This window comes from Alligator mississippiensis, chromosome 6 (genome assembly GCF_030867095.1).
Source record: "Alligator mississippiensis isolate rAllMis1 chromosome 6, rAllMis1, whole genome shotgun sequence".
In the NCBI taxonomy this organism is placed as follows: Eukaryota; Metazoa; Chordata; order Crocodylia; family Alligatoridae; genus Alligator; species Alligator mississippiensis.
Genome location: NC_081829.1, coordinates 94,559,847 through 94,582,883, shown reverse-complemented (window position 1 = coordinate 94,582,883; position 23,037 = coordinate 94,559,847). Strand labels below are relative to the sequence as shown.

The window sequence follows — 23,037 nt, the reverse complement described above, 5'->3', positions numbered from 1 at the left end:
TGGAAACTCTTTGTAATGGTTATAGGTGGCTTATCTAGAGAACTATGAACAAAAATTACTCCAATTAAATGGAGCTGTGATAATTAATATTGGCACTGGTCCCCCAACTGCCAGATTTCTGGACCTGTATAGAGTTGGTTTCTGGGGGGAGGCGGGGGTGCATTATACAGGAACTGCACGTTATTCGGTGGCCTCCCTCTAGCCGTTGAGGGAGGGTTGTCGTTCCTGGTGGGCTTTAGGCTTACCATCATTGTGTAACAGAGATCTGTCTCACTGGGGGACAGTGTGGATGCTCAAGGAGAAGGTAAACAGGGCATGTCTCCCTCCTCCCCACTCCTGCTCCTCTTCCATTGCAGCTTCCAGCATTCAGAGGCATTTAAATGTTGCACCTCTTTCTGTCATGTTCGATACTCCCTGAACTGACAATTCAGTTGAAATAATTTGGGACTTGTAAATCGTGATACTGAAAAGTTAGGGTCATCTTTCTAATATTGCTGTCAGTAAATCAACTCTTAGCAGGTAGAGGCAGTTTGTCTTTGCATTTTCTTCATATTTTGTTTCCCAGCAGCATTGCTTTAAAGCTTTTCAAGACATGTTGGTAGCCCTTCCAGAGCCCTCCCCACCCTAAACATACAGCTATACCCACGCTGTGCTTATCTGAACAGAACATCACTGCTTTGCACTTCAACAAACCACCAAAGTCAGATTATAGTTTTGAGCTGCTGGAAAACATCTCTCTTTCTTATCAGGCAGTATCAATTATATTTGAGCATTTCTGTTAGAAGATGTATGTAATTCAGAATGCACTGTGTGTACCATATAAACTATAGTTCACAAGCAATCAGAACTTAAAATACTTGGAAGAAAATAAATTCCAGCGATTGATAATGATCAACCTACATTCTGCACGTTGCACAGAGTCAGTCGCAGCTAGTTCAGCAGCGTTGGCACAGTTCTTAGTCATCAGTTTGGTTTAACATTAAAGCAAGTTGTGGCTTGATTTTTAGATTACAGCTTATTTAGTTGCTAGAATTATTCAGTAAGGTAACTTCAGCACCGAGATTAATAAACTGGGTGAATCATTTTGACCTTGGAGTCCAAAATCTGGTTAGCATTATTTCAGACTTTTGTGTTTATTAATAAGCTGGAGAACTTTATTTCTGACTTTTGAATATTTCTTCTTTCACTAGGCCCTTTCTCTTTGTCTTTTTTTTTCTTTTCTCTCTTTACTCTGACATCTACTTGATGCAAGCCATGATGAGCGTTTCTTGCAACATGCATATATTGCCAAGTTCCAGCTTGTTTGATGTATGAGCACTGTTGAAGTTTCACTGATTCAGTCAAACTTGGTCTACATCTCCTGCCCCCCCCCCGACCAAACACATCTGCTGATCATAAACACAGTGTTGAATTTAGCATTGATCTATTATAGAAAGTATTGTTTGACTTGTCACTTTTGCTAGACCGGTCTTTAATTTCCACAGAACAGCTTGATGTGAAATCCTGTGTTGCTTATAAAAGGAACTTTTGTCAGGTTTTGCTTTTACGTGTTGGTTCGTTCTCTCATAAATAGATGCTCACTACCCGGTTAGCATACTGCACCTGGTTTTCTCATGGACGGCTTCCCCGGTGACCTTCAAGGTATTTAAATAGGAAGAGAAAGGTTTACGTTTTGGTAGAACTGTGCTGGAGTAGTGACTCCTTGAAGGGAAAGGATCTTGTTGTATTGCTGGTTTATGGGAGTGGTAGGGAAGGGCCTGTGTACCAGCAGTGATTTACAGAGGTAACAAAGCCAGTTTATTCACAGTGTAGCAGCCTGTGATTCTTGTTTCAAGAAACATGTCTAAGTTTCTTTTAAGCACACACTTTCATACAGTAACAAATGGCAATTTAGATATTACTTGTCAGGAAGTGACCTAATGTCTTGCTTTGTAGATATTGAGTTAGTGTTTTCATATCGGTATTTTTGTTGATTGAAAATAGTAGAGTACTTTATATATTAGATCACTTCCTGTAAGAAAAATATGCTTTGTGAAACAACATAACATGTTCCAAGTGCCATAAAGCAAGAGAGTGAACTTTTAGGCTTAAAATTAAAGTCACAATACAATAGGTTCTCAGTGTTTCTGAGTTTCTTTTGAAGAAATATTTTTATTCCTGATGGAAAGGTTGAGAAAAATAAACTTTTAATTACTTTTAATTTATAATTTTTTAAACATATACAATTGATATGGCTATCTTGCCCATTCCCAGAGGTACCTACATTAAGTAAAGGAAAAAAAAAATATTTTAAAATTCATGATTTATTTGACTTTTGAGAAACAGAGGGCAAAGCTTTGATATATAAATAAATTAGCCATCTGATTACAAGGTAGTTTAAAATATAGTGTCCTTAAAAACTACATTAAATTTGTAATCTGCCCTTGAAAAGATAAGTAATTCTATTTCTAACTAGAGTTCTGTTTACAGACTTCTTATTTTTTAAGTATATTAAAATAACCTGAAAGAGAAATTGAATAGGTAACATTAAAATTCAGGAAAGAAATTCAAAATGCATTTTTTTTAAAGTAACAAGCCTATTTCATTATTCTCCAATTCTGTACGTGTATATATATGTATAGCTTGATCATAATCAAATGGGGCCAGCTAGCTAAGCAGCAGTGCTGCAGAAAAGGACCTGGGGGTTACAGTGGACAATAAGCTGAATAGGAGCCAGCAGTGTGCACTTACTGTGGAAAAAGGCTAACAGCATCCTGGGCTGCATTGGTAGGTGTGTTGCCAGCAGATCAAGGGAAGCAATTATTCCATTTTTCTGCATTGGTGGGGCCACATCTGGAGTCCTGTGTCTGGCTTTGGGCCCCCCACTGCAGAAAAGATGTGGACAAATTGCGGAGTCTAGCAGAAGGGAACAGAAATGGTTCAAAGGCTGGAGCACATGATTTATGAGGAGAGGCGGAGGGAATTTGGCTTATTTAGTCTGCAAAAGAAAAGGCTAAGGAGAGTTTAATAGCAGGCTTTAACTAGCTTATCTCGCTGGGATCCTTTGACCCTAGCTGACTTCCTGCCCCTTGAGCAGGGGGCTGGACCTGATGATTTTCCGATGTCCCTTCCAGCCCTAACGTCTGGGACATTTAGCTGAAGGGTGCTTCCAGACAGGGTGGAGCTGGACTGTTCTTAGTGGTGGCAGATGACAGAACAAGGAGCAATAGGCTCAGGGTGCAGTAAGGGAGGTTTAGGTTGTATAATTGGAAAAACTTTCTCACTAGAAGGGTGGTGAAGCAGTGGAACAGGTTACCCAGAGAGGTGGTGGTATCTCCATCCTTGGAGGTTTTTAAGGCCTGGCTCAAAAAAGCCTTGGCTGAGATGATGTAGTTGGGGATGGTCCTGCTTTGAGCAGGGTGTTGCACTAGTTGAACTCCTGGTGCCTTCCAACCCTAATTTTCTATGATTCTATGAAATGTCTTATTTATAAGTATTTAGTGCAACAGTTGTTTCAACTGGAAAAACCAAGTAATGCATTTTAGATGCTCCAAAATCATTCCTTTAAAAATACAGAGAAACGCATCAGTGGGGACTTTGTCTAGTGTGACACCAGTGTGATCCCATGGACTGCTGTCCTTATGGCTGTCCATTGGATGCATGCAGCCCACGGGGGGCTAATTTGCTGTCCCTAGGCTCCCACCCCGCTGCTGCTCCCCCCTAGTGCTCTGGCTGCAGCAGCGGCTGGGGTCTCCAGGCTCCCCCTCCTTCCTTTAGCTTCCACTTCCTGCCTCCACCCCAGACTTATGGTTATACCTTAATTAAATGTTGCTGAGAAATGAAAATGGAACACTTAAACAATCTGCACCAGAAAGGTCTCATTTGCATCAATTGTGAACAGTTGCAAAGAGCATTTTTGACGTTCTCACTTGATGACCATCATTGCTGGGTGTGGTTGTGCCCACCTGCAAAGTGTCACTGCTAGTTACTGATCTTTCTAGCCCTGATTGAGCAAAAGCACTTAAGCGTGTATACTGGTTATGGTTGGACTGTTCAGATGCTTGAGGTTAAGCACACGATTAGATACTTTATTTGATTGGGCTGGAGTGCTCAGCATCTTGTCGAGTCCGGTCCCATTTCCCTGAACTCATGAGAGACCCAGTCAGCAGCACCTGATCTGCTCAGAGTACTGTCTCTGAACCTGTCGGGGTTCAGTATTTCTTACCCAATTCAGTATTTCTTACCAGATTTTGCTAGCATTTAACAAGTATGGTGTTGCACCCATTCACTGGCTGCCTGCAAAGGGGAGCTTCCATTTTCCACTGTTAAGTGTGGAGACGTTTGGTTTTGTCCTCTTTATCTACCTCTTCTTAGTGCATCCTTAGACAGAATCAGAATGAAATTACTGTTTCTGGTCCGTCTTGTTGCTGTAAACTGGTTTCTGAGTAATAGTGAAATTCACTGGAGTAATATCTGTTTCCGTGCTGCTGTTTGGAAAAGTTTTGAGCTGAAGTAAAGACTTGAAAAATGTCCAGAGACTAAGGAAGACAGCAGTGCATAGGCTTGCAGTTGGAATGTTTTCTGAGCGTGTGGGTTAGAAATTACATTTTTATCAAATGAACTTGTGCAGAACATAAATTGAATTTATAGTTAGGCTGGTTGCCAGAAAGATTTGTACTGCAGCTGGCAAGTGAGTAAATGGTATCTCAGTATTTGCCATAAGAACTGTTTTTTCATTAGCTAAAATATACAATTAATCCCTGTAGCGTAATTGGGGAAATGAAATGAGCCTATGAAGAAATCGAGGGAAGGGAAAAAAAACTCCACATGCACTTATCACATCAGGTGCCCATCTGCCATTTTGCTACATTGCTCTCTAGGTATTTATCATTTCTCTGTAAAGCAATTTAAGTAGATTTTTTTTCCCCTTTTCAGAAAATATAGCATATTATATGTTAACAAGGAAAAAAATGGATCAGGAGGTAAAAATACCAGGAACAGCTTAATTAGTACTGTATAGTTTCATGATTCATTTGAAAATTGAAAAGGAAGAAGTCCTGAATTTTGTTTGTCAGTTTGCTGTGAAACACCACAATTTAAGATATTTTTTAGAATATATTATCAATTTTATATATGAAGAAATTTAAACGTTACTTGTTTTAGCTGAACAAACATATTACATGCTGAATGTATTTGTAGTATCTTTTATATAAATTAGGTTTCACTTTGTTGGTCTGAACTGTGGTTTACTAATTCAGAATTTCATAGGCTTGATGTGTGCATGCTTTTAAGGGTCCTTATTTCCCATATAATTCATTTTAGTTGCAAATCCTTCCCTCTGTTAAATGAGGGACTAGGATTAATGTGTTTAGCAATTATAGCGTCATCAGATTGCATTTAGATATGGAAATTAGTTTATACATACATAACAATCAAGGTGCAACTTGGCATGTGAGGTATTGTTTTGTCAGATATGAAAAAAGCAAAACCCACGCGCATTCCTGCAAGGAGTGGGTATCACATGAAATAAAACAAATTTGATGGAGGAAATTAGTTTAAGACAGGGTGACTGTTAAAGGAAAGGATTTGCTTTAATTCACCTTCTGAAAGAAATTTTTCGTTCTTTACACAAGGTGGAGAAGTAGGAGTAGGAATATTGTGATGGTAGTTTTTGGCCCTTTTAACCTATAAATTGAATTCCCATTCTTCGTGGGGTGTTGCTTCCCTTACCGTAGCATGCTCAGAACAGTCGCAGCTTGGATTAAGGGTGTCTTAATCCCATTGCACACCTCGGAGCCTCGTTGGTTCCATGCAGGGTTTCTGAAGGATTTTTTTTTCCTTGGGACATAATCTGGGTTCTCTTTTTCTTTCTTCCCCTATTTCAGAGGTATTTGGGATTGGCCACAGGACAACGAATGGGGTTGACCACCGCTCCCAGGGTCAAGTGCAGAGAATCTGCTTTCGTAGGTGGCTGGGTGATGTCGTCTTCACATGTTTAGGGTTGTGGTGATCATCAGATCTGGGGAAGGAATTTTTCCCTAGATTAAATGGGAAGGGACCTTGGGTATTCTTTTCTTCTTTCTTCTGCGGCATAGGGCATGGTTCGCCTGCTTGCATCCTCTAAATATATCTTACTCAATTGGCTCCTTGCAGTTGCAAGGCTGTTGGGCTTTGGCATCACCTTGGTGTTTTTCTGTTTAGTGCAGCTAAAGTCTTTGGGCTTAATATAGAGCAGAGAGTCTTAGCCAGGATGCCGTACGTATATCAAAGTATCAAACTGCTCTGGAATGCCACGCAGTGCTGGCACTGTTAAGCATGCAAATATGATTCACAAGGTGCGCCCAGAGATGTCGAATAGGAATCCGTAGTGTTAAAACCCATTCTGACTTGTGGTCTTCCTGAGGTCTTTGCAACAGAAAGATTACTCTCTTGTTTTTTCCGTAGTTCAAAAGCGAGTGACAGCTAAGAGCGAGCATTTTTCAAGAGGTGCCTTGGGTCAAACGATGGCTGGGTGCCTTGAGTCTAACAAGGTTGAGAGCCACTGATATAGGGATATCTGGGTGATATTTGCTTGCTTGTGATGATACAGGCGGTCAGATTACTATAGATCATCTGATGCTCCCTTTGAGACTTAAACTCTGTGAAGCTGTTCAGTGGTTGTAGATACTGTTCAACTGACATCTCTAGTGACTGAAATCTGAAGTGTAAGTATGGGGTAGGGAGCTCCTCCTGCAGTGTACTGTGCGTAATCCAGACCAGTAATATTTTTAAGCATATTTAAACACCGTTCTGTAGCCTACATACCTATTAGTCTCTTTGCAGACTGCCCAAACTCTGCTAGGTCCAGTAGAATACTAGTTCTCAACTCTTTTGAAGCCCTTAGATTAGGGGTGGGCAATTATTTGGGCCTGTGGGCCACACAGGGAGTTTTGGAGAGCTGTTGCGGGCTGGGTGGGCACTCTTCTCCTCCTCCCCGCACCGCACCACACCGCAATACCTAACCAGAACTCTCAGGGTGCTCGATGGGGTGGGGCTGTAGGTGGGTGGGGACCATCGTCTGGGACCGGGCCCCGGCAGGTGGGTGGGGCTGGGATCGTGGGGTGGTGATGGTGCGGGGCCAGGGCCCAGGGCCAAACCATGATCTTCTGCCCCCATGTCCCTGTGATGGGCACCAGTTCCATAGGCAGGGGCATGCGGGGAGCAGATCGTGCCTCTGTCCTGGGTCCCAGCCCTGTCCTGTCACTACCGTGCAGTCCTGGGGTCTCCATGGAGCTGGGACTCGCCCAACCTGCTGGACGGGATGGGGCTGCAGGTGGGTAGGGAGCTGCTTCTGGGGCTGGGTCCAGGAAGGAACTTGGGGCAGTGACAGCATGGGGCCGGGGTTTGGGGCAGAGCTACGATCTGTTCCCCACACGTCCCTGCCCGTGGTACCCATGCCTGTTGCAGGGACATGTGGGTAGCGGACTGCAGTTCTGCTCTGGCCTTGCCGCACGCTGTCACTGCCCTGCAGTCCTGCCTCCTGATCCCAGCATCACTCATGTGTCCTGCTCCCCCTCCACTTGCAGCCCCATCCCATATGCTTGGCTGTGCACCCTACCCGTGCGGGTCCCACCATCAGCAGTGGGTGTGGGGCGGGCCAGCAATGGGCAGTGGGGTTGGGTCCGGCAGTGGCAGCAGTTGGAAGGAGCTGTTGCCACCAGGGCTTCTGGGAAGTGAGTGGCCCTTGCACTGCCCCATGTACCTGGCCTGGGCACAGCCAGGGGACCCACCGCACGCTAGACAAAATCCCTCAGCAGGCTGGATCTGGCCCACAGGCCATATTTTGCCCACCCCTGCCTTAGATCCTATCTGCTGAAGGTTTTGTAATCAGTTGTGGTACATAGTAACTCTGTGAACCTGTTTGATACCTTTCTCACATGGTGCCATCTCTCAGGTTCTTTCTAATGAATAAAGTCAAGATGCCATATTAAGCTGATGGCAGTATTTTTTTTGTTTTTTGAGAAATAACACACAATTTGTGTGCTTCTGGTTTCCGGTCTGTTAAAGATGGCATCTGGTGCCATTTAATACGTGCAAAGAAGATAAACACTTTGTAGAAAAAGGTCTGTCGGTGAACTATATGACAATATAACAGTACATAGTAACGTCAAGTATGTATTCTATTGCAACTCCTTATGGTAAATTGAATGAAATCAGAATTGAAAATAAAATATCTTTTAAGAATTGCAGAATATAAGGTGTGGCTCCAGCTATATTTGTTTAATAGATCTCAGGGCCTTTTGTGATACAGACTATAGTGTGCAGCAAATGTATATTATTTCAGATAAAAACCTTGAAATGGGAGGAGAGATGGGCCTTCTTTGCAAACAGGAAGAGCTTTGCATTTTAATGCAATTATTTAGCAAAATAACTTGGTTCTAGCGAACAGATAATTTTAAGTGGGTCTGAGTACTTTCATTGCATTAGTGCGTTCAGCTGCATAGTGCAGAGTGACTCTTTCCCATTTAATGATATACTTTGCACTTCTTCCATACCCTTCATTTAAGAATCTCAAACAACTTAGTGGGGGTTGACAGCCTGTGACACACTCACCATAAGTGGCACAAGGAGTCTCTGTGTGTAGCATGTGGCAAACCAGGGAAAGGATAGGCAGCACAGTGGCAGATGGGGCTGGGAGCAGAAACCAGAGCAGCAGATCACTCAGGGAGCATAGGATGGCCCAGAAACCCGAGCAGCAGATTGGGAAGGGGGAAGAGGATTGGGGTGGCGTTTTGGGAGGGTGTAGGGCTAATTTGTTGCGCACCTACCAAAAAGATTAGGTCCCACTGGCTTATATGAACAGGTGGAGGGAAGCAGGGTTGACGAGGAGGTCTGTGCATTCATTGCAGGGAGTGGGTGGTAGAATTAAAAGTTGCATTTAGGAGTTCCCAGCTCTTGCTGCTCAGAGTGCTAGACCATGCCTCTAGTGTTTTGAAATATTCTCAGTAGGCCAGATTTTGTTTCTCCTCTCTCAAACAGGATCAGGTGATGTATCGGTAACTGGAGAACTACATAAAGTAGTCATCCTGCATATTGGTAATATAAGACAACTTGGAATATAAGATGATGCCCCCAATAATTAGATTTGACATATGGGAAATCTATAAATGTCATAATTTTCCAGGTATAGAATCTGATTATTGGAGGTTTGCCTTGAATTTGACCCCCTTCCCATTGCTATCGCAGGGAGAATAAATCTCATGGAATCAGGTGGGGGAATCAGGTGCCCCCAACTTCTTCCCCCTGCAGCCCCTCATTATTTACCTTATCATGCATTAGGTTGGGCTCCAGCAAAGCCGACAGCATTTCAAACCATGGCAGTCCCATGGCTTAGCACTGCTCAGTATGTTTGTATACTCTAGATAAGTCCCACAAAGGATCCATATACTAATTATTCCCCCACTCACGACTGGAACCAGGTGTTCTTGTCATGGGTCCTGGGATGCTCCAAAAACTTATGAGATGAGGCACAGGGCAACCTGGTCCAGTTGAGAGTGGGGGGTTACACTATTCGTATGCTTCAGACTTAGAGCAGGGTAACGGGGATTCTGGATGAACTGTTTGGGGCCCCTCTTGATAATGTTGGCCGGACATTTAAAGCTGGTGAAGAAACGGGAATCCTTGGAAATGGGAAAGAAAGGCACAGCTCAGCTGTGGGAGTGAATAGGAAATCAAAACATATTCAGTCTAGTGGCTCACCATGACGTGGGAAAGAGTCAGTGCTATGGGGGACTGAGTGCAGTGGGCATTACCATGTGTCCTACTCCGGTGGGCTGCCCTAAACCTATCTTTGTGGTAGGTTCCTTCAGTGTGCTTAGTTTTGGCTGTATTTAATCAGCTTCATAGTTGGTTTCCATTAGGGAGCACATGCTGCTTTGGCAGCAATTTAATGATAGACAGTGTATTCAATGAGGCTTTTTTGTATGCGAATGTAAGATGAGAAGCTTTTTCCCTCATGCTGCTTGCGGGAGAGAAAAGCCTTGTCTTATATTTGAGTAAATACAGTATTTGTACAGGCTTGCATTTCTGCAGGCTTTCTAGCCCTTCCCTCCTTTTGAGGATCATCAGAAAATAGCAACCAGTGTTTCTTTAACTACTTGCATGGGTATATGAAGTTATACCCTGATGTAATGTACATTAATACAAAAACCCAATATAAATTACAGTAGGGGCAGGGCCAGGCATGTTTATGGCTATCCCACAGTAACTCACACATAGGCAGCTCTCTCATTGCACTGTCAGCAGGCATTAGGGAAGCAAGTAATAGCTTATTTGCCTTTACCAAATAGCTACTGTCAGATGCATGTGGACAGATGTCATTAACCCAAATCTCCACTGGATTGATTGGATGAAGGTGTTCTGGTTTAGGGATTTGCATTTATCTGCTATTTTTTTACAGCTTGTAAAGCCAGTAAATGTTTAGTTTGTATAGGGCTTGAGCTGCCTGAGATGATCCTTAATAAAAAAAAAAAAAGTATTTAAAAATAAAGTTCTGCTTACAGTAACATAACTTCAGTGTCACGTGTAGAATTTGTTCATGTTTTTCCATGTAGGTTTTTAAAATAGTCCTTGTATTGATTACATGTGCTCCTCTGTGAGAAGTACAGTGGCTTACTTTGGAACCCAGGGATCCAGCTGGATTTAGGGAAAGCCATGCACACTTAGCTTCTCTGAAAATCCAGCCTTTTCACTCCAGTAGCTCTGCTTCTGAATTTATTTTAGAAAAAGAAGCAAAGGAGCAGGGGGGGATGGCAATTAAATTGTGACTTTTAAATTTATCCGTCTGCTGGGACTGAAACTAACAGACTGTTGCAGAGGGTTGTTGGGTGTAGCCGAATTGGTCTAAGGGCATAGGCTGGCAAACTAAATATAGACATTGGATTTATGGCACATTATAACCTGCCTGCCATCTGATAATCCCAGGTAACCTGTCTGCCTTTAACCAGCTACATTCTGTTGCCAGGTCAACATTCCCCTTTCCCCCTGCCCCATCTACCTGTCTCAAACTTATTATCTCCCATTCCCTCTGATCCTCACTGCCGCACATTTGCCTTTTCACAGACCTGCGTTTTGCATGTAGCCTTCCATTCCACCCAGGAAAGCGCACGCAACACCAGCAGACTCTCCCTGTGCGTGAAGAAGGGTGTTTGAGCCCGAAAGCTTGCAAAGAACAATTTTTCCAACTATTTAGTTGGTCTAATAAAAGATCTCACATTTACCCAAAACTGTCAGACTGTTGCAGGGGAATACTTTCCCTTAAAATGGTAATGTGGAATATTGCATCTTTACCCCCATGACCAAGGTGGAAGGAAAACTCAGATTGCACACTGCTCTCCAGTTGGGTGGCAGGGAATGGGTGATCCCAGCACCAAATTCTGAAAGAGATGGTACATGAAACTGTAAGTCTGGTAGGAAAAGCTTCTAATAAATCTGTCCAGCTGGGGGTCATATTGTGTATTGCTGAAGAATAGTAAATCTAGTACTCTGTGTTCAAGAAGGAGGGAAAATGATCTGGACAAATACAAGTCTGTTAGTCTGACCCAAGTTGTAGGCAGAGTGTTCGAACAAATGTTGAAGGAAAAAATAAGTATTAATAAATGGTTAATGATCATGCAATTCCATTATATAAATGGAAGATGAGACAAAATGTGCTAACAGCACTATGTGTACGACCATGTTTGCATCCGACTGTTAAGCTAACTGCTTTGCTTGGCATAGGAAATGTAGCAGATGTAATCTAGCTGGACGTCAGCAAAGCAGTTGATACCATGCCATGTTGGAAATCATTAGTTAATCTGGAAAAGAGTAGATTAGTGCAAAGAATTGAGAGGGACTGACTTAAAGGGGAGATGACAACAACAGGTTGGGCTGAAAGGGGAACTACTGGACTGGAGAATGCTACTAAAAGGAGTTTCTCAAGGACCGGTTTGGGGACCAATCGTTTGGTTTCCTACTAATATCATTGGATTTCTCTTAATACAAATAGTACAAAAACAGGATATGTACTAAGAAAATTTGCTGATGAGACCATTAGGAGTCATTACCACAGATGCTTATAATGTAAAGGCAGAAGTGGATGTTCTTCAGGACTGAAATGATAGACATTGGATGAGATTTAGTAGTACAGCGTGCAAGGGATTCCTTTCAGGACTAATAGTTTCTGCTACAAGTGGGTAGTTTATCTCTTGGAAATGAGTGCGATATGGATGTGCAAATTTGATCACAGGATTAGTATGAACAGCTAATATTTTGGGGCAGTAAAGGTGGCAAATATATTTCCAGGTGAGTTATTTCCAGGATAGAGAGAGAAGTTATAGTGGCATGGTAAAAGGCACTGGTGGGATCTCACTTGTATACATTTCTGTTCACACATGTTCAAGAAAGACGAAATCTTAGCGCATGATCAAGGGAATGAAGGTCCTGTGTTAAGAGACTAAAAGAGCTTTGTTCATTTAGGGCATTTATAGACATGCTCTTGAGGGGGCTCTGAGAACTGCTCCAATTAAAGCGCCTGGAATGTCACATGTATCAGTGTTTCTGTGCTGAAAAATGGCTGTAGAGGCACTTTCACTAAAGGTTGTTGAATGAGCTTTAGTGAAAGCACTGCCACTGCCACTTTTCAGCACAGGGACGCTGATGCACGTGATGTTGGAGCACGGTAATTCCCACACTCCAGCAGACTCAATTAATGAGGTCTGCTCCGACCCGCTGTAATTACGGTGCATCAGAGCAGCCTCTCTGCATGTGTATAGGCACCTTCAGTTTTTAGCAAAATGTGGTCTGAGAGCTAGAAGAACTATTTAAGTGAATGGACAGTGTTGGCACAAATGCATGTGAATACCTTTAAGAAAATGGAAGAAAGTTTACAACTATTCCAGCAGTAAGGGTCTGGAATGGCCTTCTGGTAAGAGCAGTGGAGCAAAAAAGTGTAACTGCCATCTTAAAAGTGGTTGTGAAGAGGGTTGTAATGATGCAGTTGCCTGTAGCAGCAGGGGACCAGACTCGTCTTAGGAAATCCTTTCCAATCATGTGTTCCTTGGCAGAACGACTACGTTTTATAGTTAATGAGCCTGAACTAGTGACTATATTGTTAATGTCAGAAATACCTTTGCGTGGTGATGCCGTACAGTCGGAACAGGTATTAGGCCTGTTGTGTTCTGCTGGATTTTTTTCCTTTCTGCCTTCGCTTGTTTGTGCGTTTCCCGAGGAAGACAGATTACAGAGAAAGAGAAGTAAAGATGAGACTTGGGGGAAGGTGGCTTGGTACGTTCTAGTTTTACACTGTCTGATGATTTTTATTAAAGGGTTTTCTAATATATATTATTATTTACTAGGAAACATGGTGAAATTCTGCCCCTCTGGCAGGAACTGCTTTGATATTCATTTTTGCTCACAGTATCACATTGCTCTTGTGAACAGACACACACATGTACCTTGCATTAACGGTCTTGTTAATGGCATAACTACATTTGTATTGCTAAGCAACAGTCGGCACCGTGTACCCTTCATTCTGCTACTTCGTATTTCAGTCTGTGCTGAAGTGCCTAATGAACTTGGGCTCAGAATCCATCAAAAGCAAAAGGTTTGATCAGTGAAGAAAAAGTGATTGATGTCTTATATTTTGTGTGATTGCCTGTCATTTCCTTACAGACTAGACTGTTAAAGGCTGTTTCAGCTCTGAGAAGGGCAATTTAAAACGTATGCTTTAACGCATTCTTAGAGAGTTGAACCTTGATCATCTTAATATCCTCTGACGGGGTATTGGTCTTGCACGCGGCTTCCTATAAATGAAGTTAGGATGTGCTACCTAGGCATGTGATTCAAACATTTTATTTATAAAGAAAATAAATACATAGTTTAGTGGGTCTTAAGACTATGATAGACAACTATAACTATTTAATTTAGAACAGAATCTGCATAACACTAATCAAAGAATTTCACCCAGTAAATACAACTCTTATGCACATAAGAGATACATTGCCAGTTTAGATCTTTTTTAAAAATCTAGCTTCTATTAAAGAAAAATTTTAATGTACTACTTCAGTATGTTTAAGAAAAAAAGTGACACATGTTCAGAGAAAAAAAGAAATCTGAGGAGGATGCTAAAAACTATAAATGTTTGACCAGCTCAACAGCCACTGCTTTCTGACCTTTTGCATTGACTTTTGCCAGCTTACAGAATCCCACTTTTACTCCAGCCTGTGGGATGAAATTACAGGCCCTCTTCCCAGTAGGGGAAGCCCACCTATGTGGTCAAGTGCTCTGAAAATCACTTACCATCAACAATAAGCTATAAGAAATAACAAAAAGACTTATTGTGAAAACAGGGGATTTCATAATAATCAGTAACTGTAGGCTGAGGACAGCCAGGGATATAAAAAACAAATAGAAAGGCATAATAACAGTATTTGATCTTACCCCTCTGCCTTAGCACTAAAAATTGAGCTTCTACTTCTGACCAACCTAAAGTCCCTTGTGTTACCCAGCTTTTCTTATTGGGAGACTGAAGTACCCAATGGCTGGGAGTTTTTAGATCCCATTTGCATCTCCAGGCATGACCTTAAGTACGTTTTCTTGCACCTGATTACTTGCATATTTTTTCCACTGAATACTTGGAAGCATATAACTTCTAGGTCCCAGATGTACATCTGTTTATCATGCCAGTCCTAATCCAATTATTTTTAGGAAATGTTTACATCATTTTAGTCTAATTCAGTATCCCCAGTTATCAGAGAGAGAGAGTTATAGTTTGGTAGTGTCAGAGTGATGTTTAAACTGTGATGGTGCAAAAGTTGCCTCTTGTATTATTCCTGCACCATCATAACTATAGTGTCATTCCAACACTACCAAATGTGTAAAATACTGAAATCTGGCACTTCGAGTGGAAAATGCACAATCTTTAAGGGGAAATAAAGCTGCCAGATTATACAGCAACGTCTTTTTAAGCTTGCGAAGAAACATGACAATATCTGCAAGGGACTTATTATCTGCAGCCCTCTAGCTAAGACATTCAACTTCATATATGCAACACAACTACGCTGGAGAACCTCAAACAAACTGAGAAACCATTTTCTTCACCTAACCTACTCCAAAAGGGATCCTATTTATGCAACTAAATTAAGAGAGATTAACCGGGAGACATTGCTGGCTACAATGCAGCCAGACGCAACATATGACTGAAAATACCTGATGACAGCCATCTAACACAAGGGTGCTCAACCTCCAGCCCATGGGCTACATCTGGCCTGCAGGGCTCCCCATGTGTCCAGAAATTTGGTGGCAGGGGAATGGAAATTTGCTCCCCTGCTGCCATATCTCCAGGTGTGTGAGGCCTGATCCCAGTGCACTGGGCTAGGCAAAGGTGGCCCTGGGCCCCAGGGCCTAGTCCTGGTGTGGGAGGCTAGGAAGGGGCAGTACTGCCTCTGTCCCCCAGACCCAGTTTTGTCACCACCCCCCTTTGCCCGGGACCCAGTTCCATGGGGTGGGGGGAGGTGCCAGGTCCTCAAGACCCAATCCTGGCATGTGGGGCAGGGAGGGTCGATACCAATCCCCAGGGCCTCATCTGGCCCACAGATGGGGCCCCCTGCTATGCATCTGGTGCCCAGGGCCAAAAGGTTATACACCACTATTCAAATAGAAGAAGAAAAAGTGGATTTGGCCATCACAATAGAAGCTACCTCACAGGCAGCATACCAGAAACTAAACACAACTTAACATTAGCCATGAATAGGTACCAAATGCTGAATGGTAAATCTTAACATTACCTGTAAATAAAGACCTGATTCCTGAAACTATCTATGCATGATGTTCCACGAACCCCCAAAATATTGATGGCTTGTAACAGGGGAAAACTTTAAAAAAATACCGTGCTTGCTGATTTCTCACCCTCTCTCCCTATTGCAAAACTTACAGAAGAATTGCTCTTGTGCTGCATGTAAAACTGCTCTGTGAACTTTGAGTGTCCCTGTTACGGACGTGGTATTTTAATTTGATGTATGGGAAGTGGGAGGCACGGAAAAATTAAATTTCTTGCCTAGCATGTCAACGGATGAATCAGAAACGCAACGCAGCTCCCAGACCTGGAGCTTAACCACTGAACTAATTATGTCTTAATAACGTTGTTTTACATTTGTAGGAAACCTGTCTAGTTTAAGTCGTCTTGGCCTGAGGTACAATAGGCTGTCGTCAATTCCGAAGTCGTTTTCAAAATGCAGCGAACTTGAAGAACTGAATTTGGAGAACAACAACATTTCTACTTTACCAGAGGTGAGAGGCACGAGGTGCAGGTTGGGGTGAATGTGGTCAGGAATTTTTCAGTTTCAGGACATCAGAAAAAAGCAGACAAAAAGGTGCTGGAGGCTCACTTTGTGCTCTTGCCTCAGCTCAGGCAAGAATGTCCTGTTCATTCTGCATGCAAAGAATTGTCTTTAGCATCTTCGTAATGCGGGCTCGTGTGCAGTCTTATACCAATGTTGCCTTACCACTGCGGTACGTCTTTCTTGACGACACACCACCCAGTGGCAAAAAGAAAACTCGTCAGCACTTCTCTGGTGACCTGGGATTGTGCATAAGGCTAGGAAGGAGCAACTCTTCCGCTTTGTGCTTCTCCAGTAACTGCCAGTTCAGCTAGTCTCCTGCCCCATCCCAGTCATAGGATATGCCAATTTCCTTAACCATCACAACACTCAACTTTGCCGGGAACACGGTGCTCCTAGGGATTTGGCACCTAATTTCCCTCTAGAAAGAATACTTCTCAGCTCAGTTCTTTGTGGTTTGGAGGTAGTGAGAGAGACAAGGCTTCATTCCAGTAAACTTAAGCACTCTGAAATACCCACAAACATCCCATTTTTTCTGCCTGTGATACAGATTGTTATTGGCAATTCGAAGAGGTCAGAGAACAATCTTAGATTGGACTTTGCAGAGCCCTGCTAGTTTGCACCTTTGCTCAATCCCAATCCTCAGATTGACATAACAGGACAGCAGTCCATCAGATTTCATGGTGATGGTGGCTTTTTGCACTGGCAAATGTTTAGAAGCCACTTTTTAAATTAAAGCTTAGTGTGTGAGTAAGAGTTGCTCAACTTGTGAATTCACTCTAAAATCAGCACATTATTGTTTGGGTTTTCTTTGCTCACTTGGCAGAGCATATTGCTTCTATTTAGACTTGTAGAAAAGTAGGGCTAGAAGGCCAGTCAATCCAGCCGCCCACACGAGGCAGATTCATCCATATCCAAACCATTCTATACAAATCCATTGTTTAACCTATTAACAAAACTACAGCATAAACCCTGACACAACCACATGGCATAACACCCTCAGCTGCCACAGGTAAAGCAGGGGGACCATGGTGGCTGGTGTCCTGCTGTTGCAGATAATAAGCCCGAGATATCCAATGAAGAGGACCGCGGCTCCTGGTACAGGGGAAAGCAGAAACCCCGACAGTCCTTACAAGTCTGACCATGGCATAAAAGCCCATCCTCATCCCAGATATGGCAGTCTGTCTGACCCTGAACAGAAGGGCAAGACCCTCTAGCCAGGAACCTCCGGGTTTAAGTCTCAGCAGCAGCTTTGATGCACCCCAGTCAGTATCCCCAGCCTTGGCTCCACCAACACCCAGTGGTCCTGAGGAAGCTGAAAAAAGAGTGAACAAACCCTGTCATAGGAGGGGGAAAACGTTCCTTTTTGGCACCATGGGGCAACCAGCAAAGCCCAGAAGCGTGGGAAATACCTATAACAGCACAGACATCCTAGAAACCACATTAGTCTTCTACCCTTCATGTGCTTCCATTGTGTGGGAATAGTTTCTTGTTGGGCTTCCAATATTGTGCCCTTTAAAAGCTTCCAACCCTCCTGGGTGCCTTTATCCTTCAGTCTTTCTTCCCATGGCACCATGTCTATTAACTCCCCTTGTGTGGGTTGAATTCTGCCTTTTTGAAACCTGGCATCTTAGTTCTGCTGACCTTGTGCTTTCCCTGTCTCAGGATCATGAAGTCTATCAAATTGCAGTCGCTTCCTCCAAGTTTCCCATCATGTTTGTTTTCCACCAGTTTTTCCCTGTTGGTCAGGACAAGAGCCAAGATAGACGATTTGCTAGTTGTATCCTCAACCTTCTGGAACAAGAAGTTGTCCTCCACACAAGTTAGGGTTGTCTCAGCATTTTATATCTGACTCTCTTGTTCTTCCAGCAGATGTCCAGCAGGTTGAAGTCTCTTACCGGTACCATCTTATCACTTTTGGATTGTTTTGTCATCTCCTTGAAAAGTGCCTTATCCTCCTTTCCATTCTGACTTGGCAGCCTACAATAAATCCCCAACATTATATTGTGGCTATATCTTTCACCTTATATCTTGACCCAAATATTTTGATCTGCTGTCTTTGCCTTTTGAACCAGGGAACAAGTGTATGTTTTTGACATACAAGGTGACACCATCACTTTTTCTTCCAACCCTGTTCTTTCAAAACAAATTGTAGTTCTCAGTATTGATGTTCCAGGCATAAGAGCTGTCCCACCAAGTCTCTGTGATACCAATCAGTTCTTTTTCACTGGGCTATGACTTCTGGCTCATTTTGGTTTTTCCTCCATATTTCTTGCATTTGTATACATACATTGGACATATGTTACATTTTAACCTACTTGTTTCTCTTTTGCATCGCTTGTTGCTGTCTTCTGGCTTTCTGGCCCTTTCCCCAGATTGAGCTGCTGCTTCCAGTCCTCCCCCCCCCCCACTTGGATTTTTTCTCTGTTACCACCCTCCCCTGTGGAACCTAGTTGAAAAACCTCCTTGCTAGGTTAGGTAGACGATGCCCAAAGGTGTTCTTTCCTGTTCTGGCAGCCTTTCTGTGATGGCACAGCACATTTTACAACTCACATTTTATACTTCGCTATAGGCGAATCCTGTTCCTGTTGGAGACAGAAGGAGTTTTGCCACAGACTTAATTGGTTTCAGGATTTTCCCTTATGTCTTCTAGGGAAAAGTCCCTCCCATCTTATAGAACTGATTGGAGCTTAAGATTTCAGGATACGCTGAGCAGAATTTATTCTACTATATTTCAAAGCCTCGTCTAAATGTTACCACCACGTCATTTCAGTTTTTGGACCTGTTCTACAAAGAACCACATGTGCCACTTGAATTGCCTGTATCAAATAATTAAAATCTACCTCAATTGGATGAGTGAAGTGGGAGGCTTTACAGACAACAAAAGAGCTGAGAATAAATTAAGGAAGCTTTAGAAACACCCAGCTACAGTAATTGCTTTTCTGCAGAGTAATTATCTTAAGTTCAGCAGTGATTGACTAGAAACAGAACTGAACAAATATTGAGGTAAAACTGACTTATGATCACGGTTGAGAGAAAGTAGCCTGGCTGCTTTTAAGAACAAAGCTTAGCGACTCCACCCAGACTTCTTATGAGAGTAACTGCCCTGTGATTGCAGATACAAAAGTGATTCACTAAAGAACTGATTACGTCTTCTAAAGTAAGCTGACTTGTAATACAAAACTCCCTAGACATAGTTCTGCTTTACCCATAGGGGTTAATCTGACAGTTAGTTATACATAAGTACAAAGGGGCAGCTCAAGTATTCATGTGGTAATGTAATCCATTTAAAATGAAGCATCCTTGGCTACAGTATAAAGAAACTCTATTTGTAGAGAAAATTGCTGAATTGCAAAACGTAGCCAGAACTCATGACACAATAGCTAATAAATATTATATCGTAAAAGGATGGTTTAGGAAAAGACGTCCCACAGTTTCCATAAATATTGAATGCATTGTTCTCGTCTAATGTGTAACTAAGCTTTCCTCTTTCCTTTCAAAAACATTTTAATTGTTAATTACTTGTGAACTCTTAGACTGCACCAGATATGTATTATTATTGTTAATGTCTTTGCATAGTCATAGATCTAAAAAGTGGCATTGGAAATGCAAAGGTCTGTTTGAAACAATAAGGTTTAAGTGTTAGGCAAGCCCGGAGCGCTATTGCAAAGTTCAGAACCAGGAACTCCAACCATATAAAACTTGCTAAAAGGAGGATATCCTCCTACAAGACTGTTAAATAATGATTAGATTTTAATATGACTAATATTTCTGCAATGTAAAGGTCTATTGTTTAAGTTTTGGGGGAAAAATTGTTACAGTGATTTGACTGAGATAAGTCTTTTTTGTGTGTGTGTTCAAATGTCTGCAAGTTTTATTGGGTCACAACAGCATGCAGTAGATGAAGTCACAATTTAATCCTCTCTAGCAGCCGAAAAAACACTTGTGGGTGAAGTCTATTGACCATTGAGGCATATTTTATGGCAGCTGTGATGTAGTTGTGACCCACAGGTGAAGAAATTTGAGGTTGAAGTTTTTTGTGAAACTGCAGCTTTTCTGTCCTGATCCTAGCTATTGCAATATTTATGATACGTAATATCATTCATAGATGTCTAATCCCTGCAATAATTAAGCAAATAGGGCTGAATTTAAGGTTGGCATAGTAACAAGCAGAGATGAAATTTCAGCTATAGTATGGCATTCACTATTTATTTCTGTAGTGCCAACTGTGTGTGCCTAACAATTTACTGCCCGGTAAGAACCTGCGATCCCTGTCTGACGGCCTTATAATCTAATTACACTCAAGAAAGCCCAGAAAGGCAGATGAGAAGATGAGCAGTGGGTTTGACTAGCAGCTTAGCAACCAGTTTAATGCTGGGTTTTTGTTTTGCATCTCTTTATTCTTTGTTTGTCACAAAATGACAAATATAGTCAAATTTATTTTATGGCAAGAATAAGATCTCCTGCCCCTTCCCCCCCGTGTTTCTGAAAAATGCAGATATGGGGCTGGTGGAGGGGAGGTGGCACAGGTATGTGGGGTGGAGGGGTGAGTGAATGTGATGTCTTCTGGACTGTTTTGGTTAGCGTGTATGTTATCTGAACTTTGAGATGCTTTTAAAATACTTGCTTGCTTGACTGCAGTGGCTGAAGTTGTAATAGTCTATAAAGGGAATTCAACCTTGTGTCAGGTCTATTCATAAAATAGACTTTTTTAAAATACACATCTGTGTTACTGTAATAACACATTGAAAAGCAGTGTATTGGTTGCCACCTACTTGAGCCCACATACAACAGTTTAGTACCGTTAGTTTTGTACTTTCATCACAATTGCCATGAAGCCTGTCACAGTTCAGAAATACAGGCTGCACTTCATCCAGTACTGGAAATGCTGGTCAGACATAGCGTATTTTTGGCTGAGCTTTCTAGTAACAGCTGTCTGCTCTCTGGATTGCTCTAGACAGAGCTATTGGTGTTTGCTGAAGACTGAGCAACAGGTCATAAAACCATTACTTTTTTTTTTCAGAAGTAGTATTTGGAAAGAAAAATAATAGCCGTGTTTCCAAATACTGGTATGTTGCCCTCTTGTATACTGGTACAATGTGGGCATGTCTACATTTTCATTAATGTGCTGTAATTATGGCACATTTGGTTTAGCACCTGTAATAACAGTGTTACTGCACATTAAGTTTAGTTTGGTACCTGTAATACTACAGGTGTTAGTCTTGTGGTACCCGTAATACTACAGGGAGTAGTTTAGGACCTGTTTTTTAGTAATAATAGGTACTAAGTTGATGCGCCGTAATCGGTGCTACTGTGCATTAGCACAAAAGAATGCTTTTTAAGTGACATGAATGCTCGTTAGACTAAATCCTACTGCATTTTAGCACTCTAATGCACAGTAGAATTAGTCTTTGCGCATTAAGCGTCTTGTTTAGATGTGCCCTATGTGTGGGAGCAAAGAAATAAAGGTAACACCTAGAGATTGAGAGAGAAAATAGTTGGGTGGGGTTTTACTGAATTTAAGACTAGCTAATATTACAACACTTCTACTTTTGGGGTCTGCTGGGGGAAGTTTCTCAAAGTGACCTAGTGGGGAAAGGATGCATGTTCAACTAAATGTCAAATCCTAAGCTCGAGTAAATAGATGTGCTGAATGGGTGCGTGTGTTCCTTCTCTACAGGGACTTTTATCCAGTCTTGTGAAGATGACTAGTTTAACACTAGCCAGGAATTGCTTCCAGTCGTACCCCGTGGGTGGTCCATCACAATTCTCTACAATCTATTCTCTCAACATGGAACACAACCGCATCAATAAAATCCCCTTTGGAATTTTCTCTAGAGCGAAAGTGTTAAGCAAGCTGAACATGAAGGTGAGGCACTGTCATGCTAATGTTTTTAAAATCCAAAGCAGAGGATTGAATTTATTTCTGTAAACTCCAACTATGTAAAGAACAGATGACACATAAGACAAAGAAAGGCACTTTTGCCTTAGTCGCATATTGCAGACACAAATCCTTTACCAAATATTTTACTGGCTTAAAAGAAAAAAGCCGAGATTATTGAAACTAAAATGTTGTTTATTTTTTAAACCTATTTCTGCCGTTAACTTCAGCTTCAACTTTAGTTTGTTAAATGAAAATCATTATGCATTAAATTAGTTGCAGATTCATATTTCCTAGCGCACACATTTGAGTCTCGGATTACTACAAGGCAATAGTTCATTTCAGTTGAATAGAAAATTATGGAATTTACCAGTATTATTGGCTCTTTGGTTTTGCATAAGCTTGTGCTTTCTCTAAAATGATCTAAATTGGGATTGTGTTGTGGGGAATAGTTAGTGAGCACAAATAGGTGTACTTTATCCCTTCTGTGTACTGTGCTAGGTGCTGTATGTGTTTGATTTAAGGACATATTTTTGTTTCTAGACTGCTAGACAGGTTACAGACTCAGAAAATAGACCGTATGAACAGGTGAATAACACTGAAGCAGTTGGTTGGTTTAACGTGTGACCAAGTACAGCCAGAGATGATAATGCTTCTTAGACATGACAAACAATTTCTTGATGTAATTTTAAAAAACACATTTGTTGACAGATGACGTAAGTTTTATTTATTCCTAGTTGGACAGCACTGAAAAGATAGGAGCTTTCAAAGTGTCTTTTCTTCAAAGAGCTTGCGGACTGAGATACAAGCTTAAATGGAAGT

The 23,037-nt window shown here is 41.9% G+C and overlaps 1 protein-coding gene across 2 annotated transcripts in view; it reads left to right on the top strand.

Annotated features, from left to right (window-relative positions):
* The window catches only part of SHOC2 (SHOC2 leucine rich repeat scaffold protein), a 91,241-nt gene that overhangs the window by 57,557 nt on the left and 10,647 nt on the right, over window positions 1–23,037 (top strand). For both annotated transcript variants that reach the window (XM_059730177.1, XM_059730178.1), the window contains exons 4-5: window positions 16,154–16,284; window positions 22,015–22,203. In XM_059730177.1, the coding sequence (XP_059586160.1) occupies window positions 16,154–16,284; window positions 22,015–22,203 (320 nt within the window). The remainder of the gene's footprint in view (window positions 1–16,153; window positions 16,285–22,014; window positions 22,204–23,037) is intronic.